We start from the raw sequence: 25,436 nt of genomic DNA, 5'->3' as shown, positions 1-25,436 counted from the left end.
AAACCTTGTTTTTTTGGTTTAAACGGGTTTTGGGTTTAAATAGCATTAGCATTAAAAATAATAAAATTCCTGAAAAATCATTCAGACTTCTAATAATTAATTAAAATAAAATGTTTATTAACCCTCTGACTGCTCAATTTTTGGACCGAAATTGCTTCAAAAATTGCCTAATTTTTTTTCACTCAAAAAGTGAAGTTTGAGCGATAATACCACGTGCCTTCAAATGCCACAATTTAGTGGACAACTAACGACATCTGTTGGCGAAAACATAAATGAAACGTCTAATACTGTATATAATTTATTTCAGTGGTTAAACGGGGAAAAAACGGGATGCGCTCCTCAATAAAGGAAGAAAAACACATGCCCGCGGAAATCGCGGGATGAGCAGATTTTGCTACATTTGAGTTGCCCGTGGAAATCGCGGGATGAGCAGCCAGAGGGTTAATGTAATTAACACTATTCCCATATTAATTAATCTACAAATATTTTCTTCCTTAAATAAATAAACAAAAATTCACTTTTGCAATTTATTTTTTTGCTTAACTCTATGAATTACTGTGTGTTTGAAAATTCTTAATGTTATTATTAACCATATAATATAAAGGTTTTTTCTCCAGTTACTTTCAGTATGCTTGATTAGGAAGCTATTTTGCAAAAACTGCTATAAAAGTTAGGTGAATATAATGTATTTAATGAAGCATAAATAATGCAGATTAATTAGATATTATTTATGATATACAAGATGATTATAATTAAAGTTCTGATTTCAAAACACTTTAAAAAAAGAACCATTGTCAGAATGACTTCAAAATTTACATGAATATTACTGAAGCAATGGAATTTTAAATGGAAAAGGGGAAAAAACACTTTACTCATCCAACACTTGGGAAATTTGCTCACAGAATGGAAATGATAGCCAGTCAGGGCAAAATGATAACTTAATTAGTATTGCACGATTTCATAATTCATGGAAACATTACAAAAATGAAGTAATCGAACAAATAAAACTACAACTTAAGAAATGTTAAATATGTTGTCCACTGTGTTCTGGCTATGAGGTGAAAGCACAGAAATGCTTGTTCAACAACAGATCAGAGTATGCCATGGTCATGACATGGATGTGCTTGCAATTCACCAGAGTTTGCAATTCGACCACTATTCATAACATTTTGAGGTACCCCCTCCCCCACAGCCAGAAGTTGCAAGGGTTAAGGTCAGGTGAACTGACAGCCAGGTGTCATGCCATGCTGCTATTGTCAAAATTCAAATTATAATCACCCTGTATATAGCTGATTATTTTTCGTAAATCTGTTACTACTATACAGTAGAACCTTGATTAACTGGGCTTAACGGTGAAAGTATAAAAAAAAATTATTGAATATGAAGACTGGATGATATACAGTATGAGGTGTGCTACTTCTTATGGGAAAGAAAATGGAAATGTCTGTGGGGTAATGTAGCTACTAGTACACTGGTCTTTGTCCTTTAGGGACAGCTGGTGTCTTTACTGGATTACAAAACCACCTGTGCCCCTAGCATGATGGTGTCACTGCTGTTGCTGCTTTGTGAAGGAAAAAAACAAAAAAACCCTGTGAGATAATGCAACACTACATTTAAATGTGTAATGCAATCCTTATTCATCAATTTGCTAAAGATAGGGCATCAGAATGCAGCCAAAAGTTAGAAAATGTGGTAAGAATGAGAAATTTTGGCTTCTGTATATCACTTTAAATAACTAAGATACTTTATATGAAAAAAAAATATATACATTCAGGCCACTTTTGTGAGACTTTTTGGAAAAAAACCACTTATACCACCTTATACCATTAAAGATATACCACCAATAGTTTAGTCAATCAAATGTGGCAAGAATGAATGAAAAATTTTGGTTAATAATGAACCAATATATTATATATTTCAAAAAAAAAATTATATTTAGACCACTTTTATTTGATTTTTGAAAAAAACCAATTGGTTAAAACCAATGTGGTTTAAACCAAACAACCCTGGCTCAATGATTTTCTTTTTTATTGTGTGATTTTTCTAATGGTCTGTAGATCAAATGTTTTTGATTTGTGAACTACACAAATAAAGTTTGCCTAAAGATACTGAATTTGTATATTTAAATTTGAATTCTCACTAGTTTGAAAGAACAACAAAATAAGTGATGCAAAGTACATGGCAATTATAATTAAAGTTGCGATTTCAAAATGCTGTAAAATGAGAACCACTGGCCAAAAAACTTGAAAATTTGTCTAAATACTCTTAAAACAATGAAATTTTGTTTGGTGAAGGAAAAAAAATACTTAGAAATTTACCAATAGGTAGTGCTGTACTTATTTTGAAATGAACTTGTGTTACAGATTTCCTTCGCTTAGACTTGTGTTACAGATTTCCTTGGTTGTAGCATATCGAACTGCATGCTAAGATGTGTCATTTTTGCACTTACCTGAAAATCATAAATTTTGGAGTTATCAAGTTGCAATATTAAGGCAACAATATACAAAAACTTTTTTCTAATCTAAAATCATTCTTCTTAGTGTTTCTTATAAATTACAGTGGCTTATTTACTGTATTTAAAAATCTTTCATCATGTTGACCAGTCGAAAAATAATGATGTATGTCTTACGAATGTGAAAGATATATTAGGATAAGGAGACATTACGAAATCCGTCTTGGCTGAGATTGTGATGGGAATATATATTACTTTGTTCCAAATTTTTATTTGCTCTCAATGGTTTCATAGAATTGCAAAAAAGTATAAGCAAAAATACTGAGAAATTACAGTAGAGCCTCCCCATATAACCAACTTTTATAATACAAATTTCTCTTTATAGCAAATTCTTTATTGTCGTGCTACCATTTTTGTTAATACTTCAAATTGAAAATGATCTCTCTCTAACAAATTTCCTATGCAGCAAATTTTTTGGATGGACTTGGTTATATGGAAACTAGGTTATGGAATTTTTTTTGTAAGGCAGAATATGTATATAATATACTTGGAAATAAAAAGGTTTTTCATTTTTAGAAAGAGAGGAAATGCTTAAATTCAGCATGGTAACTAGATATGCACAATATGTTTTACATGCTGCCTTACATTTCCTGCTGCTACCTTAGTCATAAAGTCATATGCCACTATATATACAATAGATCTACATATTTTTTTCAATAGACTATGGATTGAATACTTACTGTGCTTTCAGATACAAGGTTTGGTAGCTCAGGTTTATAAGATATGCTATATAAGTCTGTGTTCATTTTTAAATTTAGACATTTTTTCAAATTTCAGAAATGTAAACATAATGTTTAAATTCCCACTTTCTAGTGAAGATTCAGTCACATGTGCATTTAGAGGACCAACAAGAAAAAGAAAAAAAAGATGCTTGAAAATAAGAATAATTTCTATACAGTGGAACTTATATAAAACAGAATTTAGTTCTGAAGTAACTGAAGCCTATCATTTTAGACGTATTTCAGTTTTCTGAAAGTGCACATCAACGCACTAATCATCTATAGCAGTGGTTCTCAAACTGTGAGTCGCGACTCCCACGGGGAGCTGCGTAAAGTAGCTATGGAGGGGTCACAAATGATTTTCCAAAATTTTAACATTTTAAAATAAATTTATTTTGTATTTACTTTTTCTCTTTTGCAATGCAAATAAATATATGTCAAACCAAGAACACCTCTTAACTATGCTACTCTTAACTTAACTACTTATTATCCATGTACTCACTCACTGGTCAAAAGTAAAGCACATAACTAATAAATTAGAAATTTCAGGGTGTGTGGAAAAGGAAACTCCTACATTAAAATTGAAAATCTTAAAAACAATAAATATATATGAAAACTTTTTTTTTTTTTCATGCTTGTGCAGCCAGCCCTGTATACAACGGTACAAATCTTCAATCATCACACTTAATTCACAGATCAAAAAATAAATGGCAGCACTGTAACAAGCATTACACAGAAACAAACTTTACGTCAAGTTTCACAACACATACACACATTTTCCAAATGTATCAATTTGTGAGAAGTTCCATGGAGGAATATGGATGAGGTGCATGTGTGGTTTAGTAGTAGTAGCAGTAGACTGTGATGTAAAATGATTAGAAACAGTGCTACTGTTGATTAAAACATTTGACAAAATCATGTAGTTGTAAATTTTGATGACAGGAAGCCCTACAATCATTCGAATCTCATTGATTATCAAATACAGGTTCATGTATCTGTTGCATAGGCAACACCCATACAAGCACAAACACTGACATATCTCAATAAGAATTTTGGTTTTTAATCCTAAAATACTAACTCTGTCTCAGAGATGTAGAGGTATAGGCAGTTAACGTGTAGTTTTTATCAGCTTTTTTTTAGTTAGTATTCTAGGGTTAAAAAAAAATTGAAAAATGCAGAGTTGATTTTGTACATATAAATATTATCCATGTAGCGCCATCTATCGATAAAGAATGTAATCAAATTTTGAAAAAATGGGAAAGGGTGCCAATAAAATTATTGTTAAAAGGGGTTCACGCTTCAAAAAGTTTGGGAACCACTGATCTCTAGGCTATCATTTGATTCTCTTCAAGACAGGTTTCTGTCTCATACAGTGTTTATTTCAGATAGGTTCCACCATATGTGGTGGTTATAGCTAAACTGACTTTACTCAGGTCTATGCAGAGCCTGTTCTGTGTGTGTGATTGACGTATTTTGTTGAAACTTGGTATGTATGTTATATAGATTATGGGGGAAAAGAAAACTGTGATAAAAAATAATTGTTCAAATTTTGACCACCAGTTAAAAAAGTGGCATGTAAAGAACAAGGAACACCAATTGGAGACATAAAATTATATTTAATTACAGCATTTATTCAATGTGCATTTTATTTGTGCCAATCACATATTCACAAGTGTTATATAATTACCATTGTTATCTACAATTATAATTGATGTGTTTTATATTTTTCAGGATGATTTTAAAATACAGATTTTTCTTTAAATAAAAAATTCACCTTATAAATCAGACATATATTCAACCTGGTGCTCACTGTACACTTGAGAAAATACATCCCTTAAATGTAAAAAAATTGGTAAAGCATTGAGGCCTTAACCTTCAACTGGTAACACATCATAAAATTTATGATTTGTTTTCTTGTGTTTTGCATACATGTTCTTTTCACACTTTACCATTGTCAGTATCTTAATATCTAGTCTAGGTACACCCGTCAGTAGTGAACTTGACTTGTTAAAGTTACTCTTGATGCCTTTGTTCTAGATGACATTATAAAACTCATGACCCCTTGAACTGTACTTATATGATGTTACCTTCATCATGTAATAATTTTTTTTACTGTGATTTATTCATAATCACATTTTCTGTCAATTAAAAATTTGTCATGTTCTAAATCTATTAATTTGAAAAAAAATTATTCATATCAATAAAATTAAATGTGATAGGGTGCACAAACACACATTTAAAACTTCATTTTTACTTGTGTATGAAAATCATATTTGTACCATTATTTCCTGCACATAATCCACAGCAACTTATGATCCACATATACAAATTTAATTTAACAATAGTGAAATATTATATGCATATAAGGAATGGAAGTGGTTGCTGGTCATGTTTTTGTGGGAAAATGTTTCTTTTCCTGTTCTAAAATTTACCTGTTTAATTTTAGTTCAGTTTGTTTTCCTTTAAAAGAATCCTTTTAATGTATGTATATTTAAATTCCTTTAAACAAAGATGTGCAATGAATTTTCATTTAAATTATGAATGAAAAATTTAATTGAATTCAGTCTGGCATATAAGGGTTCTTTTAAATTTACAATTTATAATACCAAGACCTTGTTATAATCTTGTTATTTTTGGTCCTATGCAAAAGGTCAAAATTTGCAGTCAGTTAAATCTTATTAATGCAAAATTCTAGGAACAAAATCAGTACAGACATAGCGAATGCTGTTTTGGAATTCATGCTGACCTAAGTGGAAGAAATAAAAGCTGTCATAATTTTTAACTTTCTGCATCGATCCTGAAAAAAATTGGATTGACTCAAACAAAAATCTCACTGAATTTCAGTGATTCTATCAACTTCAGCTGAAGTCACTGGATATTGAAGAAAACTTACTAAACATTTTCCTTTATATGATTTTACCACTTTTTTGTAATTATGAATGTAATACTGTATATATTTTCACTATACTAATAGTTAAAATTAATTCAGGTTGTTTAGGTCAGGATTCTATTTGTTTTTGACAAAGAATATAGTTGGAAATTTTTTTACTGTTGGCAACACTTCTTTGATTCAAATTTATATGCCAAGGCTTGACAAATCCCAGGTGCCAGATCCGCATGGCAAGTTAAAAATTGATATTGACGATTAAAGTTTCTGATGTGCAATTAGCAAATTTGCGTCTGAGAACACAGAACTTTTCGAAATTTATATGACGTATCTATTGACATTGAAAAGGGTTGCTAAGTCTTAAGTCTAAGTAAAAGTCGAGAAACAATATTTTTGACTGTTTTTCTCTAAAAAAAAATTGACATTTTTTAACAAGTATAAGGAACGCTTTTTTGCCAAAATTAGGAGTTAGGTTTCCCCTTTGGCCAAAAATGGGAGGAGTTGGGTTCTGAAAATAGGTGCGTTGTCTTATACATAGATAGTACAAATACAAATACAATGCCACAACAGGCAAAATGCCCAATGAGGTGGTTGATAAAAAGATGCCCATAAAAATATGGATGTCATATATTTAAAAAAAAAACAGCAACCCAATTAAAAATGCAATTAACACAAATTATAAACAATATATACACATGATAAAATATTATACAATGCCCATAAAGAATACCTATGGTTGTCTTATTCTAAGAATGGATAGCTTCTCGATTTACCCCAACATGTGTATAGTTGGGGTAAGTACTGTAGATATATCTTTTTAACTTTTTTACAAATTTTAAATCCAAAAATCAAGGGGTTCCTTATACACATTAAAATATAGTAATTATAGCAGCTAGATTTTTTTTTTCAATTTTTGTCAAGCCCGGCTATATGCCACTTATAAATCGTTAAAAAATTATTTTTTATAAATTAATTTTTAAACTTTTTTATTCTAACCTCTAGGCCTCAGATAAAATGCAGTATATATATAATCTGCATTGAAAAATTCTGATGATTACTTAAGAATGTGATTAATTCTATAAATATGGCATCTACAAATTTATGTACAATGTACACTATTTCTCATTTTCATTTTTTATATGTTACATTAGTAAAAAGTCTAACGTCTTTTCCTTTTGCTTACTATGCACTCTCAGCTGCACAGATCATTTATCCATTTTTGCAGTTGTCTTTTCTTTGCTTTTAATACTCTTCTGTTTCTTTTTTCTCCCTTTATTTTTGGTTTCATTTGTATTGTAATGTCAATTTTGTGCTATGGTGAGTTTACAGATTTGAACATTAATTGTTACTCGTATTTCTTTTTCTTGAAATGCCTCCAGTTACGTGCCATTGGCTGGCACTTTGTCTCGCGTCTTTCACAGCTCCCAGTAAGTGCCAGCTCACTCTTTTACTCCACAAGTTTTATTTTGTCCTGATTTGTTTCTGGCAACTCAATATTCTCATTTCTCCCCTAGTCGCATGTGCTTGAGTAGGTAGGATATTTTAATAAAGGTTATATTAGCTTTCTGATGTTTGTTTCTGGTTTTTCAGTTTTTTATTTAACATTTTTGTAGATACCTTGATGATGTTGCTCTGCATCACTTGATAGATGCTCTATGCAAGTTGTCATCTGAATCAATGGAACTGGCATATAGCAACAGGGTATGAAAGTGTCCATCATTTATTATGATACTATCTGAGTTTAAATTATAATTTCAATTTGCTTTACATTTATTTTCTTTGTATTTTCTGCATCAGTAATGATCAGTTTATTTTAATGCTGATTCTGTCTTGCTTTTTTTTAAGCATTTGTAATTTTTATTAAGTATCTAGCTTTGCTGATGCATTTTTGTTAGTATCCATGGTAACAAAAGTTTGATTTTATGAGCAAATAGTTCATAAAATCTAAAGTCTGTAAAAAAGAAAGGCATTCCAAGAAATGGAATTTTGTTTGAGACGAGGACTAGTTTGTGAAAATGTCTTTTTTTAAATTAGAGGATCATAAAATTGAGTGGTGATTATGTATATATATATAGTTTTTTAGAACTCTCTACTGCCAAAATGAGAGGAGTGATAGTATTGTCCTTTTTTTCCCTCTCTAACAGTATAAGTTTGTGGAGAAAATATTTTTCCCCTGTCAATCTTAGTTACCTTCGGACCTTTTTTCTCCTTTTTCAACACTAGTGGCTTAAATTCCATGTTAACACGTGTTGAATGTAAAAGTCATTGTACTTGGTTCCATTACAAAAATTGTTTAGCTTGACGTGCACTATCACCTTGCTCATTTTGGCAGTAAGGTTCTGTGACACACCCTCTCAGTGACATCTCAGTTCTTTTACCCTCTCAGTGACATTGACAAGATATCTCACTTTCTTAAATGCTTTTTAGTTTAGTAATGGCAAGCCCAAATATTTTGTGCAGCTGATTTCTTTTTCAATAGAACACATTTTCCTATCCCCCTTTACTTTCCATTTCCTGAAACTTACTAGAAGGTCTACTTTGTAAAAAAAAAAACTTGCAGGGGGGTTTAAGGATTTCCACTATGCCGTTTAAATGGTTAATACTGTTTACTTTGGCTAGTGTTTCTCAAAGTGTATGTTGTGGCTCCTGGGGCATAGCCAACTTTCGCCAGAAGTGTTGCACTGGGGTGTCAATAATGATATTTGTTTATACAATGCTGTGGAATTGTTTTCAGTATTCCGAGAGCTGCAAATAAACAGTGAATAAGACGAGGAAGCAAAAGTTTGAGAACCACTGATGTAGGCCTATTAATATATAAAATCAAAAGAAAAATTCATTTTGTATATACATCATATATGTATATACATCATATATGATTGTATATACAATCGAACCTTGTTAAGACAAAGTCAAAAACTCCTCAAATTTTGTGTATTAACCAAATTTTATATTTACTGAAAAATAAATCTGGATATTAAAATTAGCCCTTAAAACAGAGTACGGTTGATGCAGGATTTTACAAACCTCCAGTTTACGAACTGCATGTTTTTATGAACTAATCTTGATTAATTAAGTTAATAAGATAACTTAATTAACTTATTAATTAACTTATTAATTAGGTTATTAAACTTATTAATAAGTTTAATAACTTAAGATTAATTAATCCTTAATTGGTCCCAATCAATATACTATTCTTTTAAACATCTTTCCCATTTACAAATTTTTGATTTTACCATCAAAGTATTTTACAAACTAGTTTTTCGCATCTGTACAGGTTTGTAAAAATGAGCGTCGACTGTATATGAGTCATTCTCATGAAATCATCCTATATTGTGTCCCCAGCAGTTTACGTTAAATATATTTAGCATAGAACTTTATTTTCATTATTTTCCAGTTTCCTGACGTGTCACAACTCTATAATTTTTCCATTCTCACTAAATCAATTTATATATTCTCTCGAATTAAAACATTGGCCGCTATCACTCACCTGCGATCACTGCAACCAACTACAAATGGAACCAAAAAAGTTATGTTCCTTTAATCCTTTACTGCTCGCATTTACCCTATAGTTATAATGTTTGCGTCATTATGATCCAACTCGTTTGTTTTCACTTTAATGCTTTTTTATCATGTTTCTCTTTGTAGAGAATGCAAATAAACATTATTTTACAATGTAGAGATAAAAAATATTGGTTATAGTAGTTTTTGATTACAAAAATTATGTGTTAGTTCAAAAACCATGCTCAAATGAATAAGTGAGAAAACGGCAAGTTGCCTGGACTCGCATTCAATTAAAATGAATTCAAAAATCACTATTACAGCAATAAACAATGTCCACCAATCTGGATGGGGGCACAGGAGACTAGTGCCCCCCCCCCCCCATCATATGCCTTTGCTCTGCATTAAGAGGTCGGGGCAAAGCTAACAAAATTTTTCTGACAAGGGGTTGGTAGGGGGTCAGTGTTTTCTTTGCTGACTAAATGAACACGAGGGGCTGTGGCACCGGACTTATCCCGTTGCCGAGATCTCTTCCAGCCCAGCTTCGTGGCAGAGTCTGGGACAAAGTGAGTGCACCTAACAGTCTGAGCGTGTAGCTAGTGTTGTGTTTTTGATATTTCAGTGCTGCCATCTATACTTCAAATTGTGAGTGAAGTGTAATGATTGAATATTTGTAACGTTGTAGACCTGTTGCTCTCTGTGGCGAGACTTTTCAACAGGGAGATCGACTTGCATTTGTGCCTTGAAGTTGGAAACCACAAAAAACCAACTTCAGCCGACCACCACTGTGGCACCGGTGGGGTTCAAACCCAGATCCTCGTGATGTGAGTCCGTCACTATGACCACTCGACTGCCACAGCGGCCAAAGAAGTGACAGCTGAACTGAGTGGGATTCGAACCCTTTCTTTGTTGACTGTGGGGGGGGGGGGGCAAAAATAGCTAAAAATATCTGCTGACGCAATACTCAGGGCTCCCACTCATCCTACTTTCCCTACTTTTTGGTAAAATGTCCTACTTTTCCTGCTAAATCCTATCAACAAAATTCACGTAACTGATTTTAATTGAAGAGGATAGATATATTGCCAAATATTACAAAATGAATCATCAATATATTGCTAAATATTACAAAATGAATCATCAATATATTGCTAAATATTACAAAATGAATCATCAATATATTGCTAAATATTACAAAATGAATCATCAATATATTGCCAAATATTAAAAATACTGTAGATTGTAATGAATGATTCTGCCAAAGCAGAAATTGAAGAATTGAATTGTTGCAGATTGAATCATTTTTAAGGTTATTTAGAGGGAGGGTATATGCGAACCATTTATTAATTTTTCATTTGCTTAGTTTGAGGATTCAATAAGTAGAGTGGTCATTAATCATTAAAAACTTCTTTTTTGATGGAAAAATAATTTTGTTTTTACTACACTTCATAGTCTTGGACAGTAACATTCATCATTCAAAATTATGGTTCACATTTTGTGTATAGGTGAAACAATAATTTGCATTACAAAGCAGTTGGATACATAGGCCTATCCTAGGTTTGGTGATTCTGATGTTACCTAATAGCAGTCAATTGTCTTCTGTATTTTTAAGGCATTAAGAGGCATAAACAGTATTTACAATGCTCAGCAAAGAGCTAGAAGTGAAAGTACTTCATTTGTCAAAAATGATTACACTGGCATTGAATAGTAAAATGTAAAAAATTTCCTTTCAAAAAAGGATGGACATCATAGTAAAACCCTCTGGTTCACCTTGACTTATTTATGTCAAACCTTGTAATTTATTCATTTTTCACTGTGCTGTTGAAGTGGTCTCGAAAGGGTGTCATTCCTAAAAAAGTTATATGCCTTGATATTTTGCTGCTCATTGTCAAAGAGAGGTGACAGAATGGACTGTGGAAGACTCCAAAAAAGAATGTAATATATATTGTGAGGAGAGACAGAAAAGAAATACACCTGTGGTTGCTAGTACCATGTTTTGACCAAAAATGGTTTTGTGACAAAGTCATTTCTGTCATTTTGCTTTGGCTTGAGTCAGTCTTATGGGATACTGAAATAGTGCTTTGAAAAAATATATATATACATTAAAAAATTTTTTAGCGATTTTTTAAAAAAATTATGCTATAATTATGGTGTCTAAAGGGGATACCCTCCCCCATCCTGCTTTTTAGTCCAACTTTTTCCTACTTTCTCTAATTTTTTGAGTGGTAGCCCTGAATACTTGAATGGCCCCTTAGGAGGAACCTCTAAAATTAAATTTGTGGTCTAAGGAGTGCCAAAAGTAAGGGAAAATGTTTGAGGTAATCCCTATGAAGAGAAATCATGGTCTAGAGAACTATCTAGAAATATTTCCCCCCTGCTGTTCCTTACTATTTCTGGTTGAACCGCTAGTGAAGTCATATGGACCCCTAGGGTTCTGCAGACCACTGGTTGGGAAACCCCATTCTTCAATGATGTTAAAAGGAATTTCAGAGATTCAAAATATCACACAGAGACACTCAAAAAATTTTCACTCTCAAATTAATGAAAAAAAGAACTTAAAACCTTTGGAAGGTAATTTTCTTATTCGGGTCATATTAACTCTAATCTAACCAAGATAGAAAACAAAAATTAAGAAAGAAAAATAATAAAATAAGAAATAAATAGTATATAAATAAAATAATGCATAAATGCATCAGCCTTATAAAATTGAGGTGGTATCTGATAAAGTAAAAAAAATCCTAAAAATTCCTCGACAAACAATTTTCTAATAATGAGGCAAACTTTGTTTCGGGTCAAATAAACCTGAAAAGTATGGCAGTGTTAATAAAGTACATTGAGGCTCCTGCTGCAAAAAAGGTATATTGTATGGTTTTTGCTCTCACCTCTTAACCCTTATAGCAGCAATCCCAAGATATCTAGTCAAACTTTATCTGCTTTATTTCGGTCTCCTCGAAATATCTTGTGTTCTTAAAACACTTTATTTCGGCATTGATGAGCCCAAATAGGCATTGAAGTTGTTTTTACAGTTCAAACATGTTTTCTATTTTCCCTCCAATCGATCAACTGCTAGTTTGCAGAGTCAACTTTTGTTCAACGTTAGATAACAGATGGAGAGAGAGAGAGAGACTGTGCTCTTTCCCCTTTCTTTAAGCACAGTAAAAAAATACAGTCCATCTCAAAAGTTTAAATAATACTTTTCTTTCAATGACAAGAAAAATATGACGAGTAAAATTGCACCTTTTAATGGATAACACCTGAAGCATTTCTACATTTATAGAACATCAATCTATTTGTCTCCATAAACATATGATTTTGTGCCCATTTCAGTCTCTTTTCTCCACTTCTCTTGGAATGCTTCCTTGTGACGGATGATTTCCTAACACTCTATTTTGAATCAAATACTCTACAAGCATCTATGAATTGTATCTGTTAAGATTTTCACTCCAGGATCTTTTATAATTTCATGCAAGGTCATTTTTTGCATTGAAGCCACTCTCCCAATGTTTTTTTTTTCACGTGAACTTGTACTGTGTTGCATACCATAACCAGGATTTGGCTTCTGGAACACTCTTTGGGTCAATACATGTCAGGCACTTCATTTTGACCTGCTCAAACCAATAGCAATGCTTTTTACAGCCTGCCTTTTTGCTTTCAAATGATAAGAAGGATTATTTGAAGGATTTCATCATACTAAGTATGTGACGACTTCAGCAATTTTTTTTTAATGAAAACCAATCCAATAGCTTTCCACTTTTATACTATCATGTCACTGATATGTCATATAGATGCAATCTTTGAAATTTTCATATAATCTGAGGTTTTACTAAAATTTGAGACAGCCATTTTTCAAAATTTTCATTTAAAAAAATCCTAAACTTATTTTCTTCGACAATCACCAAAGTTTAAAGTAGGTTTTTACATTCTGATCACAAGCAAAAAAAAATGGAATCAAAATTTTAAATGGCGCATTTAAAAATCTGTAGTGTCTAAACTTTTTAGATGAACTGTATATGTCCAGTATAATACAAAAAGATTTTTTTTTGAAAAAAATATATACATTTCTCTTTTAGAGAGTCACAAGGTCGCAATCGAAAAAAAATTCTTCTTGAAAATAGGTGGCAATATGTAAAAGGTCTAGTGATTTACAATGTGGATCAGGAAAATTTTAAAAACTGGCTTGAAGGGTTAATGACGCCCAAAAAGCCCAAGGGGGATTTAGAATAAAAATAATGTGTATCAAAAGTATTAGGTCTTGTGCTTAAGTTTAATGCTATTGATAAATTATTAGAACTAAATAAGCAGGTAATAGGCTTAAGTATAATTTAAGTGCTTAAATATACAAATGGACTTGCATATAATCCCGGTCTTACTTATTAATCCCAGAAGAAATTTTCACTTTTAACTTCACAGAAAGCTATAAAATTGCCAGAGCGACGAACAGCGCTTAAGAATAATAGGCTTAACTAGTAGAATTGCGATGAGACTAAACCAGGCTGTCTCAAATTAGATACAGTGTGTTTCAAATTATTTCAGTAGAAAATTTTCTTTTATCTTTTGTCCAAATTGAGAGATAACGTCAGCCAACGATTGCGACCAGTGCATCAGAAGCAGAGTACATGGCTCTGTCTGCCGCAACAAAAGATGTTATCTGGATCAACAAAATAGTGAAAGCACTTGGACTGTCTTTGGTTAAACCATTTCTGCTTTACTGTGATAATAATGCAGCTGTAAATTTGACCAAAAATAGTGCATACCATGGAAGAGAACAAAGCATATCCATATTCAACATTTTGCATGTGAAGCTGCAATCCTCTAACATGTCATTGTTAGAAATATGAAAACTTTGAATGTGATAGCAGACTATTTGACAAAATTCTCCACAGGTTGAAGCATGAAACGTGCACTCGAGTAATGGGCTTGAAATGAGCCAATGTGTTATTTTTATGATCATATTTATTTTGTTGTAAGCAATATTATTTTATTACGTGGTATTTTGCAATTGCAATCATTTTTATTTCATTCAATCAAGCGATTGTGATTTTATGGTTTATTTATTCGAAACTAAAGTGGGAGTATTAAAAAGGTGTAAGTTCCAAATCTACTCGATAGATGTCACCACCATATAGTATATGTACCTATGTACCCTTTACTGTGTGTTCCTTTAATAAAGTACATGCAGGCTCTTGCTAACAAAAATGTATGTTGTGTGGCTTTTGGTCTCTCCTATTGTACTGAGTCTTCCTTCAGAGAGTGAACTGGACCCCTGCACCGGGATCAATGAACACGTTAACATGTTACACTGGTATTCCTAGGAAAAAATTAAACATGAAATAAAATGCATTCTTGGGGAAAAACAGTAAGAGTGAGGTTTTTTGAGATGGAATTTTTAAAAATTCTGGCCACGAACCTTATCTTCTCCACGAACCTTCTCCGGAACCTCCAACTTTCGGGACTTGAATTATAGGGTCTCTACTGTACGCCTAACTTTGGAATGCTGAATTAACAACCATATATTTTTTTGGGCTTTTTTTCAGTGTTTCTTTATTATATATATTAATAATTTTTCTAACTTTCTTCTTTTTCTTTATTTTTTTCTCCATTTAACTTGTTGGGCAATTTGTGTGTTGTGACTTCAGATTTTTTATTTGTGTACTGGTTAATTTTACTCTTTCACTTTGACATACAAAATATGCAATAAAATTATTAAAGAATTCCATTGACTAGTAAATCTCAAATAAGTAACACTGAATAACAGTAAAAAAAAAAGAACCTCTAATTATTTCAATTTATATTTTGTTCACCGATCTCTCAGTGACAACTAAAAAGTGACAAATAATATTGTAGCGCCAAATATCATTAACTTCAAAATTAAAAATCTCCATCAATGGTGAAGAAGCTGGTCTTGTTTGTCATATTACTGCAAAGACAAATTTTTTTAAAGTATAAATTATATATAGTGAATCCTGACATAACCTTCTCATTTAGAATGTTTTCCCACTTAGTAGGACTTATTTTTGTGACCCAAACTCTTACTAATACTTATCAGGATTATCCGTTTAAAGCATTTTCCTTCTTATAACGTTTCTTCATAACTCCTCTTGACCCACTACAGTGATATCCTTTTTACTACAATAAAACCCTCTATAACAGTGACTCAAAATTTTGTCACCTACCCAAAATCATGCCCAAATCATGGTTCATCTGTAGCTTCCCAAAATAGTTTAGTAGATATTTTCACTTCAAAGCATAAATATATATATATATATATAGGCACACAAATCAATATTTCCAGCTTGTCGCAATGCCCTAGGAACTGTGATGCACACTTTGAGAAACACTACTCTATAATGGAAGAGTTTGATCAACTTTGCCCAAGATTATTAAGGGCTTACCAACGAATAAGGAAAATACACGAAAAGTACAAAAAGTCCTAATGCATTTCGACATCAATGGGTGTCATCTTCAGAGCAAAAATATTTAACTAGTTGCACTTATAACTAGTAAATTCATTTTGAGCGGGAATTCTACGAAAATTTGAACATTCCAATCGGGTAGCACTATTTCGTAAGCGTCCAATCAGGATGCTGCTTTAGTATCTCACGCAAGCTCACATCTTCATTCTGACCATGATGTTTGAAGTGAACAGACGTACTTTTTCCGCTGAGCAACCAAGCATTAAGATTTGGTATTCGACCCAAGTGGGAACTCTGTCAGCGTGGCTAGTGGTTAAATATTTTTCCTCTGAAGACGACACCCATTGGTGTTGAAATGCATTAGGACTTTTTGTCTTTTTCGTGTATTTGCCTTTTTCATTGGTATCTTCTTAATATTACTCTATAACAATATTTTTTTGTTTTTCTCAAAATCGTCTTGAATATAATTTCAACGTTGCCACACTTGTTATTGTTCTTTCAAGCACGTCTAATACCATCAATATTTGCACCATATGATCATTGAAAAATGTTAATGAAGTTGCTGGTATTGCTACTTTTTGTGCAAGACACAAAAGTGTAATTTAGTAAACCGGTACACAGGGCGTTGTGGTACAGGGATGATGCATTCAACTGAATTTTATTAATCAACTAATCAATTATAGTTTTGTGGGGGATGTCACTTGATGATAATGTTACCTCTGGATAGAATGATAATCTTTCAGCAACGATATTTCTCCTTGGTCCAGAGAGTATCATTATATCAATTTTTCACTTTATATCAATTTTATAATTTTTTCAATAATAACTTTTTCGGGACATAAATGATACATAATTTTTTTCTTATGTATGAGGTTATTTGTTATAAAATCATATTACTTTCAGGAACCATCTTTGTTTGCTGTTGCTAAACTTCTTGAAACTGGTTTAGTTAATCTATTCAGAGTTGAAGTTCTTTGGAGACCCGTAACAAACCATTTGTTAGAAGTAGGTTCTTTTCACCCTAATTTTTTCTGTGAAAATTTTGGTTGTATATATATTTTTTGCTGCTCTCTTTAATGCTCATATAAGACCAAAACTTGAATTTGTTTTTATCACTTACTAAACCACACATGCACCTCGTCCATATTCCTCTGCGGAACTTATGAAATTGTACATGTTGGAATGTGCGTGTATGTGTTATGAGCGTAACGGACAGTTTTGTTTCAGTGTAGTGCTTGTTATGTGTAGTGCTGCCATCTGCCATCAATTTTTCTAACTATAAATGAAGTGTAATGATTGAATAATTGTACCGTTGTAGGCTGTTTGCTCTCTGTGGCAAGACTTTTTAATGGGGAGATTGGCTCTCATTCTCGCCTTAACATTGGGAACCATGGGAAACCAACTTCAGCTGACCATTCTTTTATTATCTGAGATCCTTTCCAAAAATGTGGGTTTGTGGAGTTTATGGGTTTGGTTAGTTATAAATTTAGCTAAAAGATGGCACCACGGTCTCAATTCATGGTCTTTTTAACAATGGGTGATATTGTCTTTTGCAAACATGGGTTAAATCACAAAATGATAGATTCAAAATAGTCGCCTTGCTTAGCAAGGTTTTACAAATACAAACATCAAGGCCACAACAGACAAAATGACTACAAGGTGGCTGAAAGAAGATGCCCATAAAAAATATGGATGTCAAATGTATCAAATATATCAACTTAGTATAAAAGCATGTATCCCAAAAGAAATTCATTTAATAATACATAATACACTACCCATAAAAAAGGTTATAGTTGTCTTATCTAAGTATGGATAGCTTCTCGATTCATCCCACTATGTTTATCGTACTTCTTTTTAAATGTAGCAATTGTGTTAGAATTCATGACCCCCGAAGGTAAGCTATTCCATTTATTCACAACCCTATTAGAGGAAAAACTCTTTGACACCACAGCCTGGGATTGTCCGTTACTAAATTATACTGGTGTTCCCTTGTTGAAACAGAAGATTGGTGGTGTATCAATACTCATGGTCTATCCTATCTATCCCATTGAAAATTTTAAACACTTCTGTCATATCTCCCCTCGATACCTGCATTACTCCAATGTAAACATATTCACAAAATCAAATCTTTCTTCATATAGCTCAAGCCGTGTGTGCCCATAAGAGCACACATACCTCTTCTCTGAACCCTTTCAACCAAATCTATGTCCCTCTGTAGGTATAATCTCCAAAACCTTACGGCATATTCCAGTCCTGGACGAACTAAGCCTAGGAAAAGTGGAAAAATGACTTTAGGAGAACGTGAATAGACTTTTTTAAGAATAAAACCCTGAGAATTCTATTCATTTTTTTGAAGCCATTTAAGTTTTTTTTTGCTAAACTTGCCACTTTCCTACTGCAGTGGATGCGTTTGCCTAGAAGATGAATTTTTCAAGCTGATACAGCATTTGAGGACTCTTGCCATAAACAATGACCTTCAAATGCCCCAAAGAAATAATTTGCGTCATAGAATGACTGTGGTGCCATTATAAGTTAAAATTTTAATTAATTTTGCAAATCATTGTATTTAAAATTCCAAGCCTGCACATCAAATGTACCAATAGATTCATCTTTTTATCCATCATTGTTTCCAAGTTATGTAATTTTAAAGTTAGGGAGTCTTTTTTGAAACACTCTGTATCTATTAGGGTGGTTCTTAGCTATAGGTATTTTCTGAACGTTAAAGTTTTACTGCTCCAACCCTCTAATCTTGTTCCAATAAACAAAAATGAAAAAACAACTTGTGCAAAATTTTAGCTCAATCAGACAACTGCTACGCCACCCTCAAATGCCTTGGAAGTTGTAATATAGTAAGTAATGTTAATTCCCTATACTCAAGTATTAATTCTGCTCAAAAGAGGTATGCTCTTCCCTATCTCAACCATATTTTCTCCTCTTAGAGAAATTTATGAGGACACATCCAGGACACCTCAGCAAATTGTTTAAAAACATTCTGAATCCAATTTGCCAAAAAATTTGTCCCCATTAGAAAAATACCTGAAAAAAAAATGTGTGAAAATCTTGCTGGATAGAAGTGAAACTTCTAAGTTGTTGAGTCCGATTTGACATCAGATTCATCTCACCTCACATCACATCTTTTTTTTTTCATAAGAATTCGAAGCATGTAAGTCTATCGGATGAGTCTAACTACTAAATTAGTTTCCACTAGCTGAAATTGGACACACACGGAAACTTTTGATTAAAATTTATTGAGTGAATACAGGTCAAACGGGTATTTGAGGTGCTTAGAATTCTCACAAACTCAAAATTGGGAAATTATGCAAGCCTAAGTGTTAATTTGCCATCACTGATTGGGACAGAATTCATTGAAATTATTCCGGAAGTGTTATGCACCTATGAAACACTCAGCTTGAGCTTAATTTAGGGGATTTTGATTTCTGAGTAAAGTCTGGGGAGTTTTGCTCAGAACCGTGTTGTCAAATATCACAGTTGCTCGAGCACCCACTGCACTCTCGTCTTTGATGCCACAGTTGATTGCTGTGTCTGGCCACAAATCAAACATGTTGAAGGGTGCAATTTTTTCTTAAATTTCTAATAAATTTTGAATTATTGCTCTCAATCAGTCAAAATTCTCATTAGTTCTGGAGTTATTTCTTTTATTAATTTCCAGTTTTTTATTAATTTTTGTTTGTTTTTTAGTGAAATGTTGTGTTTAGATATTCAGCATTCCTGGGAATGAAACAAACATGCTATTTAGAAACGTGTAATTTCTTTAATGAAACTAGCTACAGCCTCTGGAAACCCCAAGCTGACTTATCCGTCATGTTTGTGCAAATTGTGTGAAGTCAATATTATTGCTACAGCCAATGGCTGTTCCCTATGCCATATTTTTTTAACAATTCCACGTCACTTCAAACCCCCAAAGCAGAATATGCAGAAATCTGTGACCTACGTCACAGAACAATCAGTACCACTGCAGAACAGTCTGGAAGAATTTCAAGAAAAAGTGTAAAAAAAACAGTTATGAGGATTTTTACCGCAGAACATTTCCACTCACGTGAGGGCCCATTGCAGAACAATGCAAAACATTCTGCTTTGGAGCTTAAAACATAAAACTTGTTTTGCCACTTTAAAATGGAAGGTAATGAGTCCACTCTGTATATTCAAGGCACCTTATTACTGGCCGATCTACCCCTATTAAAGGGAACGCTGGCACCCTCATGCCAGAAATGTATTTGTCAAGAAAATTGCAACATGGATAAATGACAAGCAAGGTATTTAGGGGGTTTAAATAATGCACTGTGCTACGACATAATATATTATTGTATACATATTGAGTATTTCATTCGATTCGTTGGGTATTTTTTACATTCTCTAGCAACAATTTGTTTCACAGATTGTTTCTGGAGACAATTTTTTTTCAAGAAATTTGATTCATAATGTTTTTAAACAATTGCTGAGGTTGCCTGGATGTATCCTCAAAAATTTCTCTAAGAAATAAAATGGTTGAGATAAGAGGAAGAGGATACCACTTTTGAACAGAATCATTCATTTCATATAAGGAATTAACATTGCTTACTATGTTCAAACTACAAAGCGGTTTAGGGTCACCTAGCAGTTGTCCAGTTGAGCTAAGATTTTGCACGTATCAATTTTTGGTGATTGAAACAAGATAGGTGAGTGAGAGCTAAACTTTTAAAAAGTTGAAAAATAGGGCCACCCTAGTATCTATGCAATAGTTTTATCACCAAATGTTTGCGGCAATATTTGATTGGTTTTTTTTTAAACTATTGAATGATTAAATTGAAATTGTATGTTGATTTTTCAAGAAATTTGATTTAATGACTAAAATTAGAACACCAGATAAAAATATATTTCCTATCAGGACCTTCAATACTCATGTTTGACAATTTTGTGCCATTGATAGATTTTTCTAGATTATTACCTGCCCTATAACATTCAAGACTTTGGGCCATGTAAATAGAGCCACAACTAGATACTTTGCCAGCTGCAGCAAGAACTCCTTTTGACACCCTTGTGTAATGAACAAGAAGCAGTTAAAGAGGGAATTCGTTGCCCCCTCTAGTTCAGCACTCGGAGCACCAGATCTGGCTACTCCCACTCCTAGTTACAGCTGTGCATGAGCTCGTAGCAAATTGACTGTATTTGTGTTTTGTTTGTTTATGCATATACAAAATGAAACCACCTGTAATAGTCGCCTCTGAAGCAATGGTAACATCTGAACAATGCCATATTTTTATGGTACACACACTCTCTCTCTTGAAATGTGGTCCACAGACTTAACACCAAGGTGTTTGCTGGTTCAGAATAAAAAGATAAAAAATCATGAAAATGTAGTAAGCAGCTATGGCATAGCCCATAAGGTTTTTGATTTTCTTGCTATTTGATCAAGGAGTCTTTTTATAAGCATTAATTGCAAATACTGCCCTGGATCAAGCGATTGTTTCTTACCAAGACTAGTTGCATTTCATATCTGCTAGCTTCATCAACTTATTCTGATGCATTCAAAACAAAAAATTTCAAATTTTCATCACATATTACGAACAGTTCATGGGTTGCAGAGAACATGGAAGGAGCATCATCCTGTTGGTGAACCAATGATCACAAGAACTAAAATATATATATATATTCCTTGTAGGATACAAGTGTAGTTGTATTGACATTCGTTTGTCTATTCATATTGTTGACAGGTAATCACCAAGGATACAGACAGATCCCTATGTGCAGGAACGTCTCACACTATCAAGGACTTATGCAAATTCCAGGCTGAGAAGTAGGCTGACTTTGTCCAAGCAAGAATAGGAGAATTTAAAAGAAAAAAACACATCATAGCATGATGACGGCTCAAATTATATGGAACATATAATTGCCTAAGATAGACGATTATTTCTTGGATGCACTTTTTTGAGAACCCACTATACACACATTTTAATGAACAAATTAACTACGGAACATGTGCAGAGAATATAAGGTTTCACTCAAATGAGGGTTCACTCTAGTATAGTCATAGCTACACCATACAAATTTGATAACTAGTCTTTGATCATAAAACTTTTTGAATGATTAATATAAAGAACAAACTGACCTAAAAAAAATGCGGCTATTAACCAGCTCCCAAAGGGAGCCACTTTCTCGTGTGACTACATCTTATAAGTGGGTCGAGACAAAGAAAGGATGCTAAAAAGTTGGAGAATTTAGGCGAAAAGAGAGAGGTCGCCTAATTGGTTAGAAAGAATGTACATAGGTGTGTACAGAAAAATGCAAACTAGCCTACGTGCCAAGGTTAAAGCATAAGTCATTGATGCAAAAGGAGGAAGAGAAGAGAGAGAAAAAGAAACACCCAAAGATGATTATTATTACTATTATACCTGTTAGTTTCAACATGCATAGAAACTGTATTTTGAAAATTAAAGAAAATTCTATTAACAGTATGCAAAGAGCATATGTCATGATGATGAAAATGGAAAGAGAAAACGCATCATGACACAGCGGATGATGCGAGTATTGTGTTCTACATCTTTTATAAAATTCTTCATAGTCATGTTGTATATAATTTTAGGATATTTAAGCATCAGGACACGTTATTCCCCCATTGAATCTATTTTATTTTTTAAGCATCAGGAAGAAAGGCACTGATAGGAAGGATATAAAATTAAAAGTACGAAAAATTGATAGCCATTTCATATATCCCACATTTTTCCAAATTCAATGAAAAAGGAACCTTGAAGATGCGCCATATGCTGTTCCAATAGGAAAGTGCAGATGGAAAGAAAATACTAAGAGAAACAAGAATCTGATGTGTGGATTGCAATGTTGGTTTGTGTATATGGAACCTTACTTCAAGATATACCACACTCAAAAAAATCTATTAGTCAATTTTAATTTTTTTTCTGTATTGAACGTAATAATATTTCCTGCATCATGTACGTTAAATTCTAATAAAATTACAAGTCTGTACTTCATTTTTTTTGGTTTTTATTTTACATTCCATGAATACAGTCCTTATAACTATTACAAAAATAGCATATAAAAATGCCTAGTAATGTTTTACAAAAAATTTGAAAATTGTCCGCGGATGGAGGGTTAAAGAAAGACGTAAAGCTATCAATTATAGTATTGTAATTGGGTTCAGTTAACCTGTAACATGCATTTTTCAAAATAAGTAAATTACCTTGTTAAAGATGTGAATTATTTGAATAATTTATGTGAATAGTGAATGATTTGAATTGAATAATTTATTGATATGAATAATGTTTAGGCAGAAATATAGGTGTTAAATGGTGTAATCTGATATATTTATTTCGATGCAAAGCTCTGTGAGGTTTGGGTGTTTCACAAGTAGTAAGTGTGTTTGAGATAGATTGTTTTAATAATTTTCTCTTGTTCAATGTGAACTGATGTTAAGGAAGGCAAAAATCGTAAAGATTTCAAGGAAGAGACAGGAAATTTTTTTTAAAAACTGCATTATTATTTCAGGTTTGTCAACACCCTCATGTGAGAATGCGAGAATGGGGTGCTGAAGCTATAACATTTCTTGTTAAAGCAGCTCTGTGTCACAAATATACCACACCTTTAAAAGAAAACAAGGTAAAAATAAAAAATTTTATTGAAATTTTATTTTGTTCATTTAATTCTTTATGTAATCAATTCTTTGGTTTTTTTTTGTCCCACATGGTTTCATTCCTTTATTAACAAAGGAAAAGCAGATTTCAATGTGCATTGATTCTGTGACCGTATTTGTGTTTGGCTGAATATGACTCTGCAGTTTTCCAATTTCAAATTTACTATCTCTTTGAAAAAAGTGTTCTTGTAGGGTTCCCAGCAACCTGGAAAGTCAGGGAGAATCAGGGAATCGCAAAATATTCAGGGAAAGTCAAGGAAAATATAAAATATTTGTCAAAAGTTGGAAAATTCTGTATACTTGGGAAAAGTCAGGGAAAATCTGAAGGGGAAAAAATCAAAGAGGACAAATCTACATTCAAGTGATTTACCTTCACTTTTTTCCATGGAAAATTATTTTTCAGATCCCAGAGAGAGAAAAAAAATCCTTGTCAGCATTTTCCTTTAGATCCTCTTCTGAGAGTCTTATCAGTTCAAGGGTGGGATTTTGCATACTGGAAAACAATATTGGCCAAGGAACAATCTGCCCTCTGGGTAAATAGATGAAGGGATCTAAAGTGGAGAGACCCTCCTTTCCATTGTTGAAAACAAAGCCATTACCAGCTCTTAACTTCTTTTCTATCTCTTCTGAAAAAACATTTTATCCTCTTGCTTTTTTTTCCTGCTTATGGGTAGAGAACCTTTATATATTGAAGAATGATTTGAATTCAATTATATCTGAGATTTGCAAGGAAACTAGTATTGTATGCAAGATCATATACACAACAGGGTTTAAGCTACGGTTGCATTTTTCAGAAAATGCGAAAGGGCGCGGTAGCCCGGTCGATAAGATACTCGCCTAAAGTACCAAAGGATGTTTAGAGGTGTCGCGAGTTCGATACCCGGTTCGTCCTTGTCAGAAAACTTTCCTGACACAGGGGTACAACAAAAATACGGCGACTTGACCGCAGCAAAAAATTGCTACCGCAGGGAGTCCCCCATCGAGGGGTTAGTGCACCAACCTCTTGACGAGTATACAAAACAAGCCTGCCGTTCGGAATCGGCAATAAATTGTAGGTCCCGGTCTAATTAGCCCTCATGTGCAGAAAATGACCGTGGTGCGACAAAAATGATCAAATGATCAGAAAATGCGAAAGTAGTAGCCACTTTCACAAAAATGCGTACAGCAGGTACAAAACAAGACATCCAACCTTAAATCATTAGCATTGTAGCATTTTGCTAAAGCTTCCCCCCCCCCCATTTCCCCTTTTTTGCTAAAGAAATATTTTTATCTAGCTTAAACCCTGATACACAATTTGATTTTGTAAGGGATGGTGGTGGCAAAATATTAGCATTCTTTCTGTAATGTGCTTTTCAATGGTATATTACCGTGAAATGAGTCAGCCCCCCTCCCCATATTCACTGTTTTTTTCCCTTCATTGAATTTTTTTTCAGCAATCGTCATTCACGTGTTTTGTTTACAAAGTTTGAGTTGTGCATGTTTAGGATGGCTCATTTGTCTAGTGCTACTGATAATGGTCCGAAAAGACCAAAAAGTATAAACTTTACAAGAAAAATTGGACATATTGGCTATGCTTGGTGAAAGGAAGTCAATTGCTGCAGTGGTTCACCATTACGGAATCAACGAATCTATGGTGAGATATATCAAGAAAAAGGAATCTGAAATTTGATTAGCCGGGGCTGTAGCTGCACCTGTGGCAGTGAAAACTTTGCGTCCATGTGTTTCTCATACCGAAAATTCAGTTTTTTTGTGGGTACAAGACTGTTAC

At 33.1% G+C, this 25,436-nt stretch overlaps 1 protein-coding gene across 2 annotated transcripts in view; it reads left to right on the top strand.

The window, feature by feature from the left end:
* mon2 (Mon2 homolog, regulator of endosome-to-Golgi trafficking) overlaps positions 1-25,436 on the top strand; it is a 183,599-nt gene that overhangs the window by 59,683 nt on the left and 98,480 nt on the right. Inside the window, exons 17-20 of one of the 2 annotated variants that reach the window (XM_089233151.1) lie at positions 7,498-7,545; positions 7,732-7,819; positions 16,930-17,031; positions 23,524-23,634. In XM_089233151.1, the coding sequence (XP_089089277.1) occupies positions 7,498-7,545; positions 7,732-7,819; positions 16,930-17,031; positions 23,524-23,634 (349 nt within the window). The remainder of the gene's footprint in view (positions 1-7,497; positions 7,546-7,731; positions 7,820-16,929; positions 17,032-23,523; positions 23,635-25,436) is intronic. The other variant, XM_089233152.1, reaches the window with a different exon arrangement.

Source organism: Pholcus phalangioides, unplaced genomic scaffold (genome assembly GCF_987345545.1).
Source record: "Pholcus phalangioides strain wild (caught in Gottingen) unplaced genomic scaffold, Ppha-v1.0 ptg000007l_1, whole genome shotgun sequence".
NCBI classification, from domain to species: Eukaryota; Metazoa; Arthropoda; class Arachnida; order Araneae; family Pholcidae; genus Pholcus; species Pholcus phalangioides.
Note: the sequence above shows the minus strand (reverse complement) of the source record. Positions and strands in the feature narration are given on the sequence as shown.